Below are 16,019 nucleotides of genomic sequence, written 5' to 3' on the forward strand. Positions count from 1 at the left end.
TAGCAAAAAAAGTATAAAAAATATATAAAAGAATAAGATAAACCTGCACTTCTAGGCTTGCAGGCACTCATTCCCCCCCCCCCCCCTCACCATCCATAAAAAAAGTTTCTTATATACACTCATGTCGGAGATGTCCAGGTATAAGCCTACAGTTAATTTTGGCCGACAGTGCAAAACGTGGTAGCCCAGATGAGCTGCGCTTACGGTGGTGTTACACGGAAATATTCTGGCATCATGATTCTAAATAAAGAAAATCATTAGGCTATATTTATATTAATGTCACAAAACAAATAACACAAAACGCTCTCCACGGAATTGTCGGGCAAAAATTTGAAAAAGATTCGGGCAAGCTACTGCATATTTATTTACATATATTTTTGTCTCCTTTTGGGCTGCCCGAGTTTTCAGGACCTTTGCCCGAATTTCTTGTCCTTCTGGAAAATTGGGGGCAGTCTGCCCCCCCCCCCTGCCCCCCGCCTCGTACGCCTATGTATATACTAACTTTGACACTTCACTTTCTTTTGCGATATTTATGGAATGTTTGGCTCTCCGTAGTAGATCTCTTTTTGACATTACGGGGATGAGGTTATCCACAGATATGAGATGAGGGGTGGCGAACCACGAGGAAAGTGCGATCGCCAACAATCGCCGGGAAGGGGTACGAGAGGAGGGGTGTCCCTATCCCCTCCGGAAATTTGTGACAATTGAAATGTATTGAATAATGCAAAATGGTGCAACTTGGAGATGCTTTTTACACTGTTTCCTCTCATAGACCACACAAAATGTTCCTATTTTAGATGTGAAAATGAAAAATATCCAACCTCCATGTGAAGAAATTTGTAACAATTCAACATAGCCTCTTGGGCATGTTCAAATCAATGTTTCAATTAACGAGTCAGCAAAGGTTTATTTTATGTCTATATACTTGGGATGAGATCACAATTTCTTATTTCTCACTTAGATAATTAGATTGCTTTATATCTCATTAGTGCATAACAACGAAATACATTTCTTTAAAATCAGTTCAATAGCTGAAGAAACTAACATTTATGTGGAATATTGATAAATTTAATTGGAGGCGATGTGAAACAAGCTGTATTTAAAAGCTTTGATATGATGCTTCGCACTTTACACTTTAGTTTCGATAATTCTTAAGTCATGGCTTCACATGTAATAAATAATAAATCTACAAGAATTTCCAGTGGCGTGGTTATTCATCAATTCAGCATACATCGGACTAAAAGATCCTGAGTGTGTTTTTAATATACTTTGTACACGACTTGCAGTCATCGATAAACAAGGAGGTTAATAAGGATAACTAATTTATTTTCCTTCTTTCACAGTTAAGTTTCAAAGGTGTGTGTTTTTTTAAGAAGATTCATGTACAACTTGAAAGCAGAAATAAAATATTATTTATGGGTATGTGGGCAAGGTGGGGTGAGGGGGAGCATTCGGAAAAGTAATATTTAATACCTTTGTGTTTTGTACACACAATTGGTGACAAAAGTGACATATTTAGGTTCCACCTCTAATTTTTTTCAGAGAATTTAGTTTAGCGTAGTTTTTAAGGCTAGAATAGCGGCTTTGCCCGCGCGATTTATGTATTCATGACAAGTGGCAACAATGAAACATAGCTCTGCAATATCACACAGTTTTAGCGCCGATCTATCGGACGTTCATGTCTCTTCGGGCAGCCCTTGAAAATTTACAAAGTTTAGGGTTCACATTTATTCTTGGAACTGAATTTATTATACTCGTCATCGTGCCCGCAGGACAAATTATTTAAATAATTTGTACAGTTTCTCTAATTAAGCATTTCTGGATTTACAAAATATGGTGTGTATTTCCTCGACAGCACGTTTGTAGGCGGAGGTTAGTTTCAATCATCAAACTCGTGATCATGCATGGGTGTTATAGTAGCACGCATATGCAATTAATATCCATAATTTGAAAGATTTACCTTAATTCGATCATTTTGAAAATGATGGATGAGCTTGTAAAATGGCATGAAAGAAGGTACCCATATAATGAGTGTATTGCACGTATTAAAAGTTTACATATCGTCGGGGATAAAACCAAAAGACGACCCTTGACTAATGAAGCGACTGGGGGATTTGAAAGAATGACTTTAGCCAGCATCTTTTATTTTGATATGTCATAGTTCCAGAATTAAGATTATAAACTGAGAGACGAATGCGTTTCTATACCTTCTCTTATCTCGAGAAAAAAAAATCAACTTTAAAATATGGTTATTCTCTCGAATAATCTAGAATAATTAAATAGTCAATTATTTATGACGTCGGCTTCCTAGTATACCGGACTAAAATGATAATGTTAAAACATTGTTTTAACATATTTATAACTCAACCAAAACATTTCCTATTAAATTCAGTTGAACAACTGATTAACCTTGGAGGCAAGGGCGGCGGAACCGGGGGGCACAGGGGCACGTGCCCCCCCACTTTTCCTCAGGTAAAAAATGTGCCCTTTTTCTACATAAAAAATTCTAAATAAAAAAAGAGTTAACAAAGCGAAACCCACATCGAATGAAATATTTCGGGAAGTTTTAAATGTTTACTACCATAGGCGTAGGAGCCCAATTTGATTTTGGGGGCTGTAACGACTTGCCCGAAAAATATAACCAAAATTTTTCGCGCGCTCCGCGCGCGTTCAACATGTTAATTTGCATATCAAATAGGCATGCGTCGGTTATTACATCGCATGCCAATAACATACAATCATTTGCCGTGTTATTACCCTTCCATATTGGTTAGAATTATTGGGAAAGTCGTTACAATAATAATGATCATAATAATATCAGTTTAACCATTGAAAAACACATAGCAAATTATTTTTCTTTCAGTAGGTGCCCGAAAAATTCTCAGCATATTGCCCGAATTTTCACAAACTTTTTGGGTGGGCCCCCCCCCCCCGCCTCCTACACCTATGTTTACTACCACAAGGCTTCTAACATTCTGGTGAGTGCCATTATGCATATTCAATTTGCCAACAAAATCCTAATGCATTTCCAAAAATGCCTTGCTATATTACATTGTGACTTTGTAATAAGCATAAGCCATCTATAGCCTACTATGAATAATGAGTATAGTTTTAATATCCCTTAACCTACCCCATCCTTTCGTATTTTGACATATTTCATTTGCTTTCGTGCATGTATCGATCGCGTGTTCAGGGACTTGGACTTTATAATGATTTCACCTCATTTTGTCTCGAAAGAAAACTTGTTCCTTGTTTCCCAATTTGCACATTAGATATTGCAGTGCTAGTATGCATTGTTTCCTTGAGGGGGGGGGGGGGGCGTTGATGGAGTGATGCGTATACGCAAATAAGATGATACAATAAGAGTTGTAAAGGGTACTAAATATCAGGCTGCATCAGTCCAATCGAATTTCTGCAAAGTGCCCTTCGACGTTGGTGCCCCCCCCCCAGATTAAAAATGCTTCCGCCGCCCTTGCTTGGAGGACATTCATTACCACTTGTCTTGTCTTGCCTGCAAATACGCAGTATTTTGTAGTACGCGTGTAGTGCTTGCAGTATTAGGAAGAACATTTTGATTGCTCATGGTGTTCGTTTTCGGGCGTTTGAAAGCCATTTTAACTTTTAATCAGGAATTTTAGATATCTCGAAATAATTCCAGATATATCCATATATCTGAAATAGAATTTCAAATATCTCAAATTCAGATTCAGATATATCGAAAGCAATGAGATATCTCGAATTCAATTTCAGATATATGAAATAGAATTTTAGATATCTTGAATTCAATTTCAGATATCTGACATGAATTCAAGATATCTGAAATTCTATTTCAGTTATCTGAAATGGAATACGATATATTTTAAATATCTGAAATAAAATTTTAGATATCTAGAATAAGAAACAATTCCAGATATATAAAATTCCCGATTAAATGTTAAAATGGCTTTCCATACGGGCGGACAACACACCAGGGAGTATAATCATGTAGGTACCTACAAAGTGAGGGCGCTTGTGAGCGCCGTGGCAGGCTCAGAATAAGTTGGCTACGCAGCTAACCTATGAAACATGTACACAGAATATGAAACTTTAAGCTTCAACGTCCAGTCATGTAGGTATCGTTCACTTGGTCGGTAATGCCAATATTGTATCCCGCACGCGTAATACAATAATAAGCCTAACATTTTCAAATTGAGTTGTGTGTTTTTTCTGAGAAACTGACTCAAAAAAAGTCCCCCAAAAAAAGCAACATAATATGACAATTTTACTGAAATTTAGCTGTGTTTATTATTTTGACAGTGATTAAAGTAGTGTAGTTAACTTCATTTGAACACTGACGTAACATCCACATTGACATAGTAAAAGGCACATAGATGGCGTAATATAATCTAATATATATTCGCTATAATAAACTATAACTCTGAGACGAAATAGAACTGTCACTAATTTGGGTGTTCGGAAATTAGAAAGAGACAAAAACATTAACTGAGCTTAAAATTCTACACAGCAAACTATTGGATAAGGCTCTTCGTGGTGGTGATGATGATGATGATGATGATGATGATGATGAAGATGATGATGATGATGATGATGATGATGATGATGATGATGATGATGATGATGATGATGATGATGATGATGATGATGATGATGATGATGATGATGATGATGATGATGATGATGATGATGATGATGATGATGATGATGATGATGATGATGATGATGATGATGATGATGATGATGATGATGATGATGATGATGATGATGATGATGATGATGACCGTTGCACTTAATGTTACGAGTAATATTTTATTAAAAGTCTATCTTTACTGAAATTCATATGAAAACCATTGTAATGCAATTTTTATTGCTGACACTAAATTAATTCGAACTTACCCCACACCCCCCTCCCCTCCATTTCAAAAGCCAAAACCAAAGCAAAACTACGCTGAAAATAAGAGCATTCCTCCCAGTAATTTCTGTATTTTGTGCTTATCTCGTGACCTGAACTGAAATTAAGAACAAAAGGCAGCTTTATTTGAAATCAGGAAACGGCTTATACACCTCTTTTACCCTGCCCTGAATATTATAAAAACAAAATGTCTACAAAGTAACTTAATAATAATAGTAACGGTAGACATCGTGGCAACAGCAGCCAGTCTGCACGCGTATGAGTGTCCAGCGATAGTCGCAACCTTGTCTCACGTATGCCCATTGATATCCGTATTGAGTCACACACTTGCCCTTGCATCTGCAAGGAGTATCTCTGTGGATTAAAAATAAGGTAGAAATTATTCAAGTTCCAATGTTATGCCACGGTGTCAATAAATCATGGAACTAACAATGATCAGTTCTATGTCGACTTAAGTTTTAAACTCATTTTCATGTCACCAAAATGACGTCATAGATGATGTAGGTTCTACACACTTTTGGATAGCTTTGTTTTATATCTCATAATTAAGAAAAGAATAAGGTCAACCGCCCCAAAACTAGTAACCACGTATAGCACTGTCTAGTGATACTTTTTAAGAAAAAGTCGCCCAGGAAGAACCTGGGCACCAAAAACCAAACTACCAAACGATTGATCCGCTCTCAGCCCCAGACCTCTTGCATCGGGACTGTGACTGTGTGGTCATCGTCGGGTGTGCATCACCATTCCCCTCGAAAAGGAACAGATACTACACATGATCTTAGCCAAAAGGCCGAGTACTGTCTAGTGATATACGTAAACATAATATTAAATATATGACTTTATTGTGACCTTAATACTGATTTCACTAATACGAGCCGATATGCATTCGTTGCATGGAATAAGGTATTGTAGTACACTAATACCAGCTGCCTATATATGCATTCATTGCATGGAATAATCGATTGTAGTACATTACTCTGTATCATACATTGTATATACATTGTACTGCCGTCAGCAGCATATATAGACATTACTAGCTGGTCTCACAATGACGAGAACCCTATATATGTTTACATTTGATTTATTAAAGTAGATGCAATGTTACACTCTTCACAATGAAAAGGAAGAGACATGTTATGGATCAATACCATCATTTTTTTAATTTATATTATTTTTGATTTTGTGTAAATATCCATACAAATTTTACTCATGAGGGTATGGGGAGGGGAGGGGAGGGGGATAGGGAATGAGAGCAACCACGTATACTACTTCTGGGGGGCTTTAGCGCCCCCCTCCCCAAGGAAAAAAATCAGGGGATAATCCCCCTAACTGGTTTTTAACGACACAAACATCCTAGTGTATAGTAAATATAACATGCATATGCGGTATAACCTAAATAGTCGAAAATTATTAACAGTTGCAAAACATAGCACCATTTTGCATCTAATCACGTTCACGTTTACCAAAATTTGTTAGACTCCTCTCTAGTCTTACCATCTGATACCCCTTCCCCCACCTCTTCCAGTACCAAACAAAGGTTGTTCTACCCCTGTGGAGGGATCAACCATTCCCCACGGTTACGGAGGAAATAATCTATTTTCCCTTAATATTTCAGTTTTGCTCACCTGCTGCAATATGCTTCGTAGAACCTTCTTGGATATATTACCCGCACGTACTGGCCCCTGATAGTCTGTGCCCACGTGATTTCTGTGAATTGGCGATACACGTTGCATTGGTTTCTGGAGTAATAATACCACAGATGGGCTCTGGAGAAAAACAAACGATTTTAAGTTTATTAAACAATGAAGAGTGATTACGTCATTCATAAATCTATCGTTATACTCGATATACACCGCAAATTCTTTAAAAAAAATTAACTAAAATAAACTGTGTCACACAATAACCGAGGATTTTTGTAGGTGTGAGTGTCGCTTTAACCACATAGTAACTTGACGTTATCAATTTAACAAACAAAATTAAAGGAAAAAGTGCATTTGCTTTTTAAAAAGTTGCGATATTTCGGGTAAAATCTACGATTATTCGCCCCCCCCCCCGCCCCAAAGATAATCGGCCCTATATACAAACTGGTAGATTCATATATTTCATGTATTCCTTTGGTCAATAGATAACATATATAACAACTTTGATATTAAAATTTGATATTTGAAACTTGCACGTCATACATCAGAAAAGTTTTCAAATCATCTTTACCGAAGGGGTATACCAACTTGTTAAAGGGAAGGTACGAGTGAACATTTTATTTGATTGATGAAAAAGGACCACATTTTACGCATTCTGCAGTGAAATTTCCATTCAATTCCTTTAAGTATGTATACGAAATAAGAACAATTGAAGTTAACGCGTTACGTACCAAACGTAAACTTGACACAAGGTGTGATGTCTTAAATGCAAACTGAAAACAAAAGAAGCCTTTTATAATTTCTTACGTCCAATTGTCTACTTCATAATTAAACAGAATCTCAATATGAATAGATCAAATTCATTTAGTAAATTGTTAACTTTCCATTCGCTTACAAGTGAACATGAAAAAGCTTTTACAATCAAGAGGTCGAACAATAAAGTGCAAGTTCAAGCAACAATATCATCACAACTGTTATTTTGCTTTGCTTCAAATTCACTTATTTTTCAATATTGTGACAATTGCAATTAGCATTAGCATCTCGAAGCGCAATGTAGAAATTGTATGTCAATCTTTAACCAGGATGTTAAGATTATGTTCCTCTTCCAGTGATAGCAATATTTCTAAAGTAAGTTAAGTTTTCAAGATATTAACCTTAAACAAAATATTTTTTAAAACTCTGGAATATTCCTTTAAGGCCAACTTGGTGATGACGCCAGCTTCTTGGTCCGGGCGTCAATGTTAATGTTAGACCATTGTTTTTATAAAATCGTTAAGAAAAAAACTTAACCCAAACCCTAACTTCATATTAAAAAACAGAGCACATTTAGAGGACATTCACCACATTTTGTCCTCTTTTTTGACAAGTATTGTAAGAAAGCGAATTATGGTCCTTTAAAGTGTATTGTTTTCCTATTGTGTTATGTGGAGGTATCCGACCTTAACTGACCTGAAAGATCTGCTTTATTGGCTCCAATTATAGCACGCTACAGCTAGAAGTTTCTTGAGATTACGTAATCGACCTGCCATGGTCGTAAATCGACCTCAGGCTCAACAATTAGCCTGCATAGCTTCTCAACACCATTGTGTTAACACTTTGTGGTAATATGTTCAGTCTACAGTGTAGTTAATCATACAGCGTTCACACAAAGACCCTCATACAAGAACAATATGCGGCAGGCGTAGCAGACTAATTGTCCTTTTTTACAAGTATTGTAAGCGAATTACGGCCACCTTAAAGTCTATTGTTTTCCTATTGTGCTATGTGGAGGTATCTGACCTTAACTGACCTGAAAGATCTGCTTTATTGGCTCCAATTATAGCACGCTGCAGCTAGAGCCATGGTCGTAAATCAACCGCAGGCTTAACAATTAGCATGAATAGCTTCTCAACACCATTGTGTAATCACTTTGTGGTAATAAGTTCAGTCTACGGTGTAGTTAATCTATACACCGTTCACACAAAGACCCTCCCTCATACAAGAAAAAAATATGCGGCAGGCGTCGCAGACTAATTGGTAAAAAGAGGTCATTTTACGACCAAGTCAGGTCGATTACGTGATCTCAAGAAACTTTTCCATGATAGCGTGCTATAGTTGGTGTCTATATAGCATACTTTTAGTGGTCTCTGTGTTAGACTATATACTCCAGACACGTTAACGATGAACGTTAACTGTTTATTGTCGAGGTCATTTTAACAATAATTTAAACAAAAAATGGATATAGAAATATTAGGTGGACTCATAGGTAGCTCAAGTCATGTTTTAAATGTACATGCTTGCCAACTCCCCCCCCCCCCCCCCTCCAACCCAACTTTATATCCTGTCCTATCATAGAGATAAAGAAAGTATGAAATAATTTCGCTATACTTCTTATACTTATACTTTCTTACCTCTTTTGTCTAGTCGAAAGAGAGGCATCGAATTCCTCGCAATCTGCAAGAAGGTTGTCAGGAATGATAGATTCGTTGTTGAACGTTGGCTCACTAGTAATTTCTGACTCCCTGCCAGTGAAATCCTCTTGAACGATGTTTAAGTAAGTAGCGCGACTGCATGCAGAAAACAGACGAAACAAAATTGTGAGATATCCTTCTTTAAAAATAAAACAAACGAACACATAATATTACGTTTCATTCATAAGTTATAATGCTACTAATAATAATCAGCAGTTATTTTTACGACGCTTAAGTGACCACAAATGTGGGAGAAACCTACAAGGGCTTATGAATTACAACTTACACGTCGGGTGGCTTCCAATTCAACATTTTAACTCAAATTTGGAATATTTTCAATTTAGAAAGTAATTTGAGATGGGAAAACCGCAGATTGCTCTTGGATGAAAAGCCCACCTGTTACGTTGGAATGCGAGAGGTCTCGATAACTAATTTTAACGAGACACAAGCCTGGGTTCGTTTCCGTAAGGAACACAGACAAATTGACGAGTCTAGAGATTTTAAATGAGAACGTAAACTATATTGAACAATGGATTTCGAACTAACAACAACAAGTGGTAATTACAAATATATAGAAAATTACTCACAAACTTAACAAGACAGGATACACTTTAAAACACGCTGGTCTTTTCCAACGGCGATATCCCTCAGCGGCCACGACCTCGATGACGACGATTCTCGGTCCGTTGTACCGCGAAATTCACTGGTCCTCGACGAAGTTTCTCGCGATCCCAGAAACAGCAGTCACCTTCTTTCCGGCGATGCTCCAAAATAGAAGACGGACTTCCAGCCACAAAAGAGTGAAGCACAAGTCGAACTTCTCGCCGACTAAATATTACCAGAGTCAGTCCAAAATCAGCTTTATAGCCACCAACTCCTGGCGTAACGAACTTCCTCAACGGAGACAGAAATTCTTCACCTTCTCCGCAATAACGACTGAAAACTGTAGTATCACAGTAAAGTCCTCTTCAAACTTCTGAATGGAAGTGTAGAATCAATCTTGGTATCGATATCTCAATCCTTCAGAAAATACTGGTAGTTGAGCACTGACGATATATAGTAGAATGGTATAATATGTGTCGTCGCTTGTATTCGTACAGAAACTGAGAAACTCTCCGATCTGGGCGGGTTTATATACGATTCGCCATGTCAAGAATCATCTAGATCTCTCTCGATACACCTGAGTAACAACGCGACCCGGTTTCTCTATTCTTGGAAGTCCTTTGCATCGCTCGCGAATATTCCAGAGAATCCACGAAGATGTGTACAGCTTACACGCGATCTCACGTAAACCGACGTTAACCCGAGACCAGCGCGTCATCATAAGGAATATACCAGAACAATCGTGTATTATAACATTGTGACACGGTAACCCGACCTAATTTCTCAAATACTGATTTATCACGTAGGCAATTTTAAAGACTTTCTATAATATAACATTAGGTTTCTCATTAGCAGTAAGTAACTAGCGTTAGGCTACAATGGGCCCTCGTAACACCACCTTACTATGACCCGGCCGGGAATCGAACCCCGAACCTCCGGATTGCTAAGCCTCATTGCTTGAAATGCCACCGCCTTTATCCACTCGGCCACAGCACCGGTCATGTCTATACACGCAATGTACTTACGATCAATACGTGATACTTATAGTGTTTTGATATGTCTCGGTCGTCTCATAACTTGCCAACATTCTTATCATACTGCATGCAGGTACATTGGTCTCCAATTCTGTTCCGATTCTACTTGTTTATTTATTGCTTGTCTCTTCCATTAAGATATAGATGTCGGTGAAGTCACTATACTCTGGTGAGTTTCTATTTAGTTTATTTAATCAGGCAATTAGTAGGGATGAACTGGATTTGGTATTTCAAATTCAGCCGGACAACTGGACAAAACAAAACAAAAATCCGGCTGCGGAAGTCTAGCCGGCTTTACCTGATTTTCAAAATTAACATAACCTAACAGCTTCTTTGGTCTAAAGGGGGGGGGGGGGGGGGGGATTGTAAACGACATAGTCTGTATATTCTAACCTTCCTGTTTATGTTATCCAGTTTGTGATGATTCACAAATTATGAGATCTTCTTTAATGAAAAACATCTTCAAATCCGACCGGGAATGTCGGCCGGATTTGAAATCCGGTGCATCATGTCCAATGGGATTCCGATATACGTAATCGGTAGGCCGTAGGGACACCGTCACATTTTATGTTGACTGAAAACTCGTCCCAGAAAACGGAGTGGGCGGTGAGAGAAGGGAGACTGGGGGCAAGCGAGGTCAAAGGTTAGCAGGGTGGAAATACGTAGTTACGTTCCTGCCGGATTTATTATCGACACATGACACCCCAGTCCCTCCTACCCCCCCCCATAACCCCCATCCCCTTCTAAGCTTCAAACCCTTTACCGACTATCTCGTCACCCAAGGGATACCAATTCAATATTAGCATGAACTCACAGATTAGAGCAGAAACTATCAGGGACTGCTTGGTCTTCCGAGGGCACGGTGATGCTCTTTATAGTTGGTGGGGGTTCCTCTTGATCACGTTGTGCAAGCACCGAGTTAAAAAAGAGCAGAAGTCCTAGGACACACATCTATAAATTATAAGACAGTATAGTTAAACGTCTGTATTTAGAAGACTGAGCCTTACATTGAATGATATTGAATACATGTTATTTATTCCAGGACATAAATATCTTATATTTTCTTTTTAAGTTTTAGGCTGTAATATTAGTCTGTGTCCAGCCGTTTTAATTGATTAGGCTGAGATACTTAAAAGGCTGATTTCCCTAAATTTATATGTGGTTTAGATCCTTTTTAACGATCTAAAACATATCAAAATCAATATTGTCCTAACGTCATCAGACCTATACTATTAACCTTCACTAGCTCTTCTTTCGCAACACTAAAAATTATAATACGATACATGAATTCTAAATAAATATGTCCGTCCGGACATGATGACGTTGTAGATATTACCTCTGGAAAATTAATCTGTCATTTATGATATAATTGATCTCACGATAGAAGAAGTTTCAGATAATAAAACAGTCGACTAACAAATAAACAATAACAAAGTTTTGTTGATAAAACATAAAATTACGCTTATATTCTTCCTGCATTCACATTTAATGAAAAATTAGGAAGATATTAAACAATCAAGCTTTACTTACTGATTTGAAATGCATGATGGCGCTAGTACTGAATCGACTCCGTAAGCTACGTAGGGTAATAAAGAAAATGGTAAGAGTTAAAAAGTCTTTTATCAACGTGTTGTTCAAATGGATAAACCAGATTATAAAACAGTCATGATACTATAATAATTCAAAATATATAAAATCTTCATGACAACAGAAACGTATACAGAGGCTTTTCGCCGGTTGTTATAGTAAAATGTATAATATAATGCAATATGTTTGTATCATTTTCTCATTGACACATTAAAAATAATAACACTAACAGCAGTTAACTCTCTATGCGAGTTAGTATATACCCATGAATATCCAGTTTAGAGCAAACTATATGATAATAAAATGAAAAAAAAAAATTGCTAATTTGTCTGTACAACGATTTTACCTCGAAAGGGTCGTTACTTTACTAAAAGAAAAAGTTTGCCAGCGGCTCGTACAAGACTTGCTTCTCAAATGTATTATATAAGGGATACAAATTAAGACTGGCCAGGCTAACTTTAATTTAGTCCAGCGAGAAATTACTGTTGAAATCTACTCACCTGGTTGGATGATATCAATTTCGACTTCTGCAGCGATGCTCTTGAATTTCAGGAAAGATTTGAATAAATTGTTCATTTCGAAGTCCATATTTATATTCTGTTCTCTACTATTTTTTGCTGACTCCATTTCAATAGAAAAAGGACCAATTTGGTGTAAATCCAGTTTCTTGACGTCAAACATAAACTGACGAATCATCTGCACTGTTAAAGTTGACGTTTTAGTGATAGTGGCCAATCAAAAGTAGACTTACTAATAGTTGAGCGGCAGACGATAGGTGAATCGTTCGTTCAAACATCTCTTGTGATTGGCGGAGAAAAATCAACACTACTGAAGTTCCTCTTTTTTGGGGTGTGGGAGAATTAAAAATGACAATGCATACGTGCGTCATACAGGCTGAGTAATAACAACAGAATCTATGTTTTTTTTTATACTTTTTTACAATTTTTCCTCTAATTGCTATGAAATTATAAAAAGAAATATAGTGATTCTTTGTGCAACGTTAACCAAGCTATGCGGTTTTTATAAGTTTCTGTAAAACACAAAACACAGACAAGAGTGTGGGTGATATTTGTTTGTTTTAGATATACACTATTATTTGACCCGTTTGGTGGTTTAGGGGTCACCAAGATTCGGAGGTTGAACCCCCTGGGTTGGGTTCCAAAGTTAGAAGAACCAAGATAGTGCTTGCTCTCTCGTGGCAACATTTTAAGCACAATAATAGACGTCTGACAGAAGATGTACTCTTAATTCTTTTTTATTTATTAACAATCGACCTTCTCCCGAGGCGGAGCGTCAATACAGTCAAGGGGCGGATGCCCCCCCCCCCCCCCTGACGGACTCAAATGGACTGCTGGCGCCCTTTTGAGGTCTTTACCAATTTTTAATTATTCGCGATTATTGAGTTTTTTATTGCGCTCTCATCTACCTATTGACATTTGTCACATTTTTTGGGCGATGACACCTATTTATTCTTCGTTTATCTGCAAATAAGCCAGGCCCGGAAAGGGTCATTTCCGGCGATCTAGGGAGTATCTTTACTCAATTTTTTTTTATGTGCGCTACGCGCCAATCGTGGTGGCGCTCTGCTTAGATAGTGTCGAAAGCGCCCCTACAGACCATTCTCGCCCCTCCTGACCAATACCCCTAGCTCCGCCACGGCCTTCTCCCTACCATTTCCCTCGTCGGCTACCATTAACGGCTCCTGGGGCAATGGTACTTTTGCCATTTCGATCAAAGGAACCCAAGAAATAATATCTTCATGTTATCAGTGGTTTCTAGTTTCTCCAATGTATTTCTGAAGTTCACACGCCCTCAAAACCCACACACGTTCGTCTCTCTTTTGTTTACGTTTATGTTCTCAGGTCTGCTCTCTAAATGGGATGATCACCACTCCACGCACCCTCTCTCTATCTAATTTGTACCCATCCCCACCCCCCCCCCCACCCCGCTATTACTCCCGTTTTTTTCCTATTCCAAAATTTAAAAAAAAAAACGTTTACAGCAAAATATAATTAATGAGCACAAAATCCCCGAGGATCCTTGAATTGATTAATTTGGGTCATATACAGTACCCTGAATGCCCCCCCCCCCCCACTCTCGCCCCCTCTCTTCCCCGCTCTTCCTATCAGTCTTATTCCGTAAGAACAGATCGCATGCATTTGCAAGACAGATAATCTGTAGTTCATATTTATTTATAGATACATGTTGCAACACCTGTGACCTGTATTAATTGGTGCAATGAGGCAGTATATTTAATTTAAAAACTACACAATCAATTGACGTAGATGCAAATTAAACCTGTTTTGTGGTCGACACGAATTTGTGTAAAGAAGGATGTCAGGACATTGTTTAATTTACGGACCAGCACACAAGTTATGAATACCTTTTCTGAAAAGCTCCTTTTCCCCACATTTTTAGTCACTAGTGATACTAAAACTAGACAAAACATGAGAGGTGCAAACCAAGTTGACTGGTTCAATCATATTAAATATTGCAATATACTATACACAGCATCCAAGAGAAATTTAAGGTACCTTATCTTCGACTAAGGCATCAACGTTGACCATTCTGGGACAAAATTTCATCATAAATTATTTTGCAGTTAAATATTAAAAAATTTCAGGATATATTTGAGGTCAATAGTTAGTTATACACACCACATTGTGAGCTCAGTTACTTTCATTATCTGTTAGTTAGGTGGAGTGTAGGGGTGAGGGCGGGGACTTGTCTGTGCTTAATATAATCATAATCATAACCATAATCATAATCATAATACAATTATATAGTGTTAAATACAGCTCTGGAAGAGCAGTGATCTGCAGCGCTTTACAAAAACAGTTACAATGTCCAAACGGGTTGTTTTTATATTGCAAACAAGGCGGATCGAAAGGGTAAGGCAACTTTGTAGAGTAAAGTTATCAATCTTGCCTTGAATAATTACTGAACTGACATGATATTATACGACCCTTGAAGGGAACTACTAAAGGAACCCCCTCCCCACCCCTCCCCACCCCTCTACGTCCACACCTCTATGGAAGATAACAAATGACATCAATATAAGGGATAAAAATCTAGTTTTGTTCTCATCAGTTTAAGAATATTCACCCCAATAGCTTGATCTGAAGGACGCTACAAAATCATTTTCTTCTGTGTCATGTAGGAATAAACAAGTGGAAATGCATTTTGGGTAAGTCGCATTATCTGAGAAATCTCGGCTGAGGTCAACGAAAATCAAATATGCATTGTCTCGTTCGGGTTTGCAGGAGTTTTTATGATATTTTACGTTTATGTTTAAGATATGTACCTGATATACATACACAATATATATGTATATATATATATATATATATATATATATATATATATATATAAATATTTATATATATATATATAGGAGACTTGATCAAGTCAAATATTTACATGTAATTCAGGCTTTCTAATTAGTTCGAGGTCATTTGCTGTAGAAGAACCGCTCGGCAGTTTTGCAATTTGAACGTTTCAACACTTTATGTGTGGAATACGACCTATATCATTGGAGCCGATTCCGATTTCTTCCGAGTCTTTAACGTTTTTTTATGGATCCGTCGATTGTAAACAAGTTGAAGGTTGTTCTGTTATTGTATGTGTGCAACTTTCGTTAGCAATTTTGAGTAAGCACAATTCAATCCTGATATCCACAAACATTTATCACCGTCTCCCCCGCCTATGTCTAATATTTTTCGCCAAAACAAATGGTCGAACTGCTCAGAAATATTGCCAATCGAAAGGAATTTCTCAAGTAGAAGCTTGGCTGAGC

The 16,019-nt window shown here is 37.6% G+C and overlaps 1 protein-coding gene across 1 annotated transcript; it reads right to left on the reverse strand.

The window, feature by feature from the left end:
• Positions 1-8,876: 8,876 nt before the first annotated feature.
• Positions 8,877-12,763, reverse strand: LOC139981528 (uncharacterized). Its single transcript, XM_071993980.1, has 3 exons — positions 12,167-12,763; positions 11,451-11,587; positions 8,877-9,095 (listed from the first exon to the last, which is right to left on the reverse strand). Exons 1-3 carry the CDS (start codon positions 12,179-12,181, stop codon positions 8,936-8,938), a joined length of 312 nt encoding a protein of 103 aa, XP_071850081.1. The 5' UTR covers positions 12,182-12,763; the 3' UTR covers positions 8,877-8,935.
• Positions 12,764-16,019: the final 3,256 nt, after the last annotated feature.

This window comes from Apostichopus japonicus, chromosome 15 (genome assembly GCF_037975245.1).
Source record: "Apostichopus japonicus isolate 1M-3 chromosome 15, ASM3797524v1, whole genome shotgun sequence".
Classification (NCBI taxonomy): Eukaryota; Metazoa; Echinodermata; class Holothuroidea; order Aspidochirotida; family Stichopodidae; genus Apostichopus; species Apostichopus japonicus.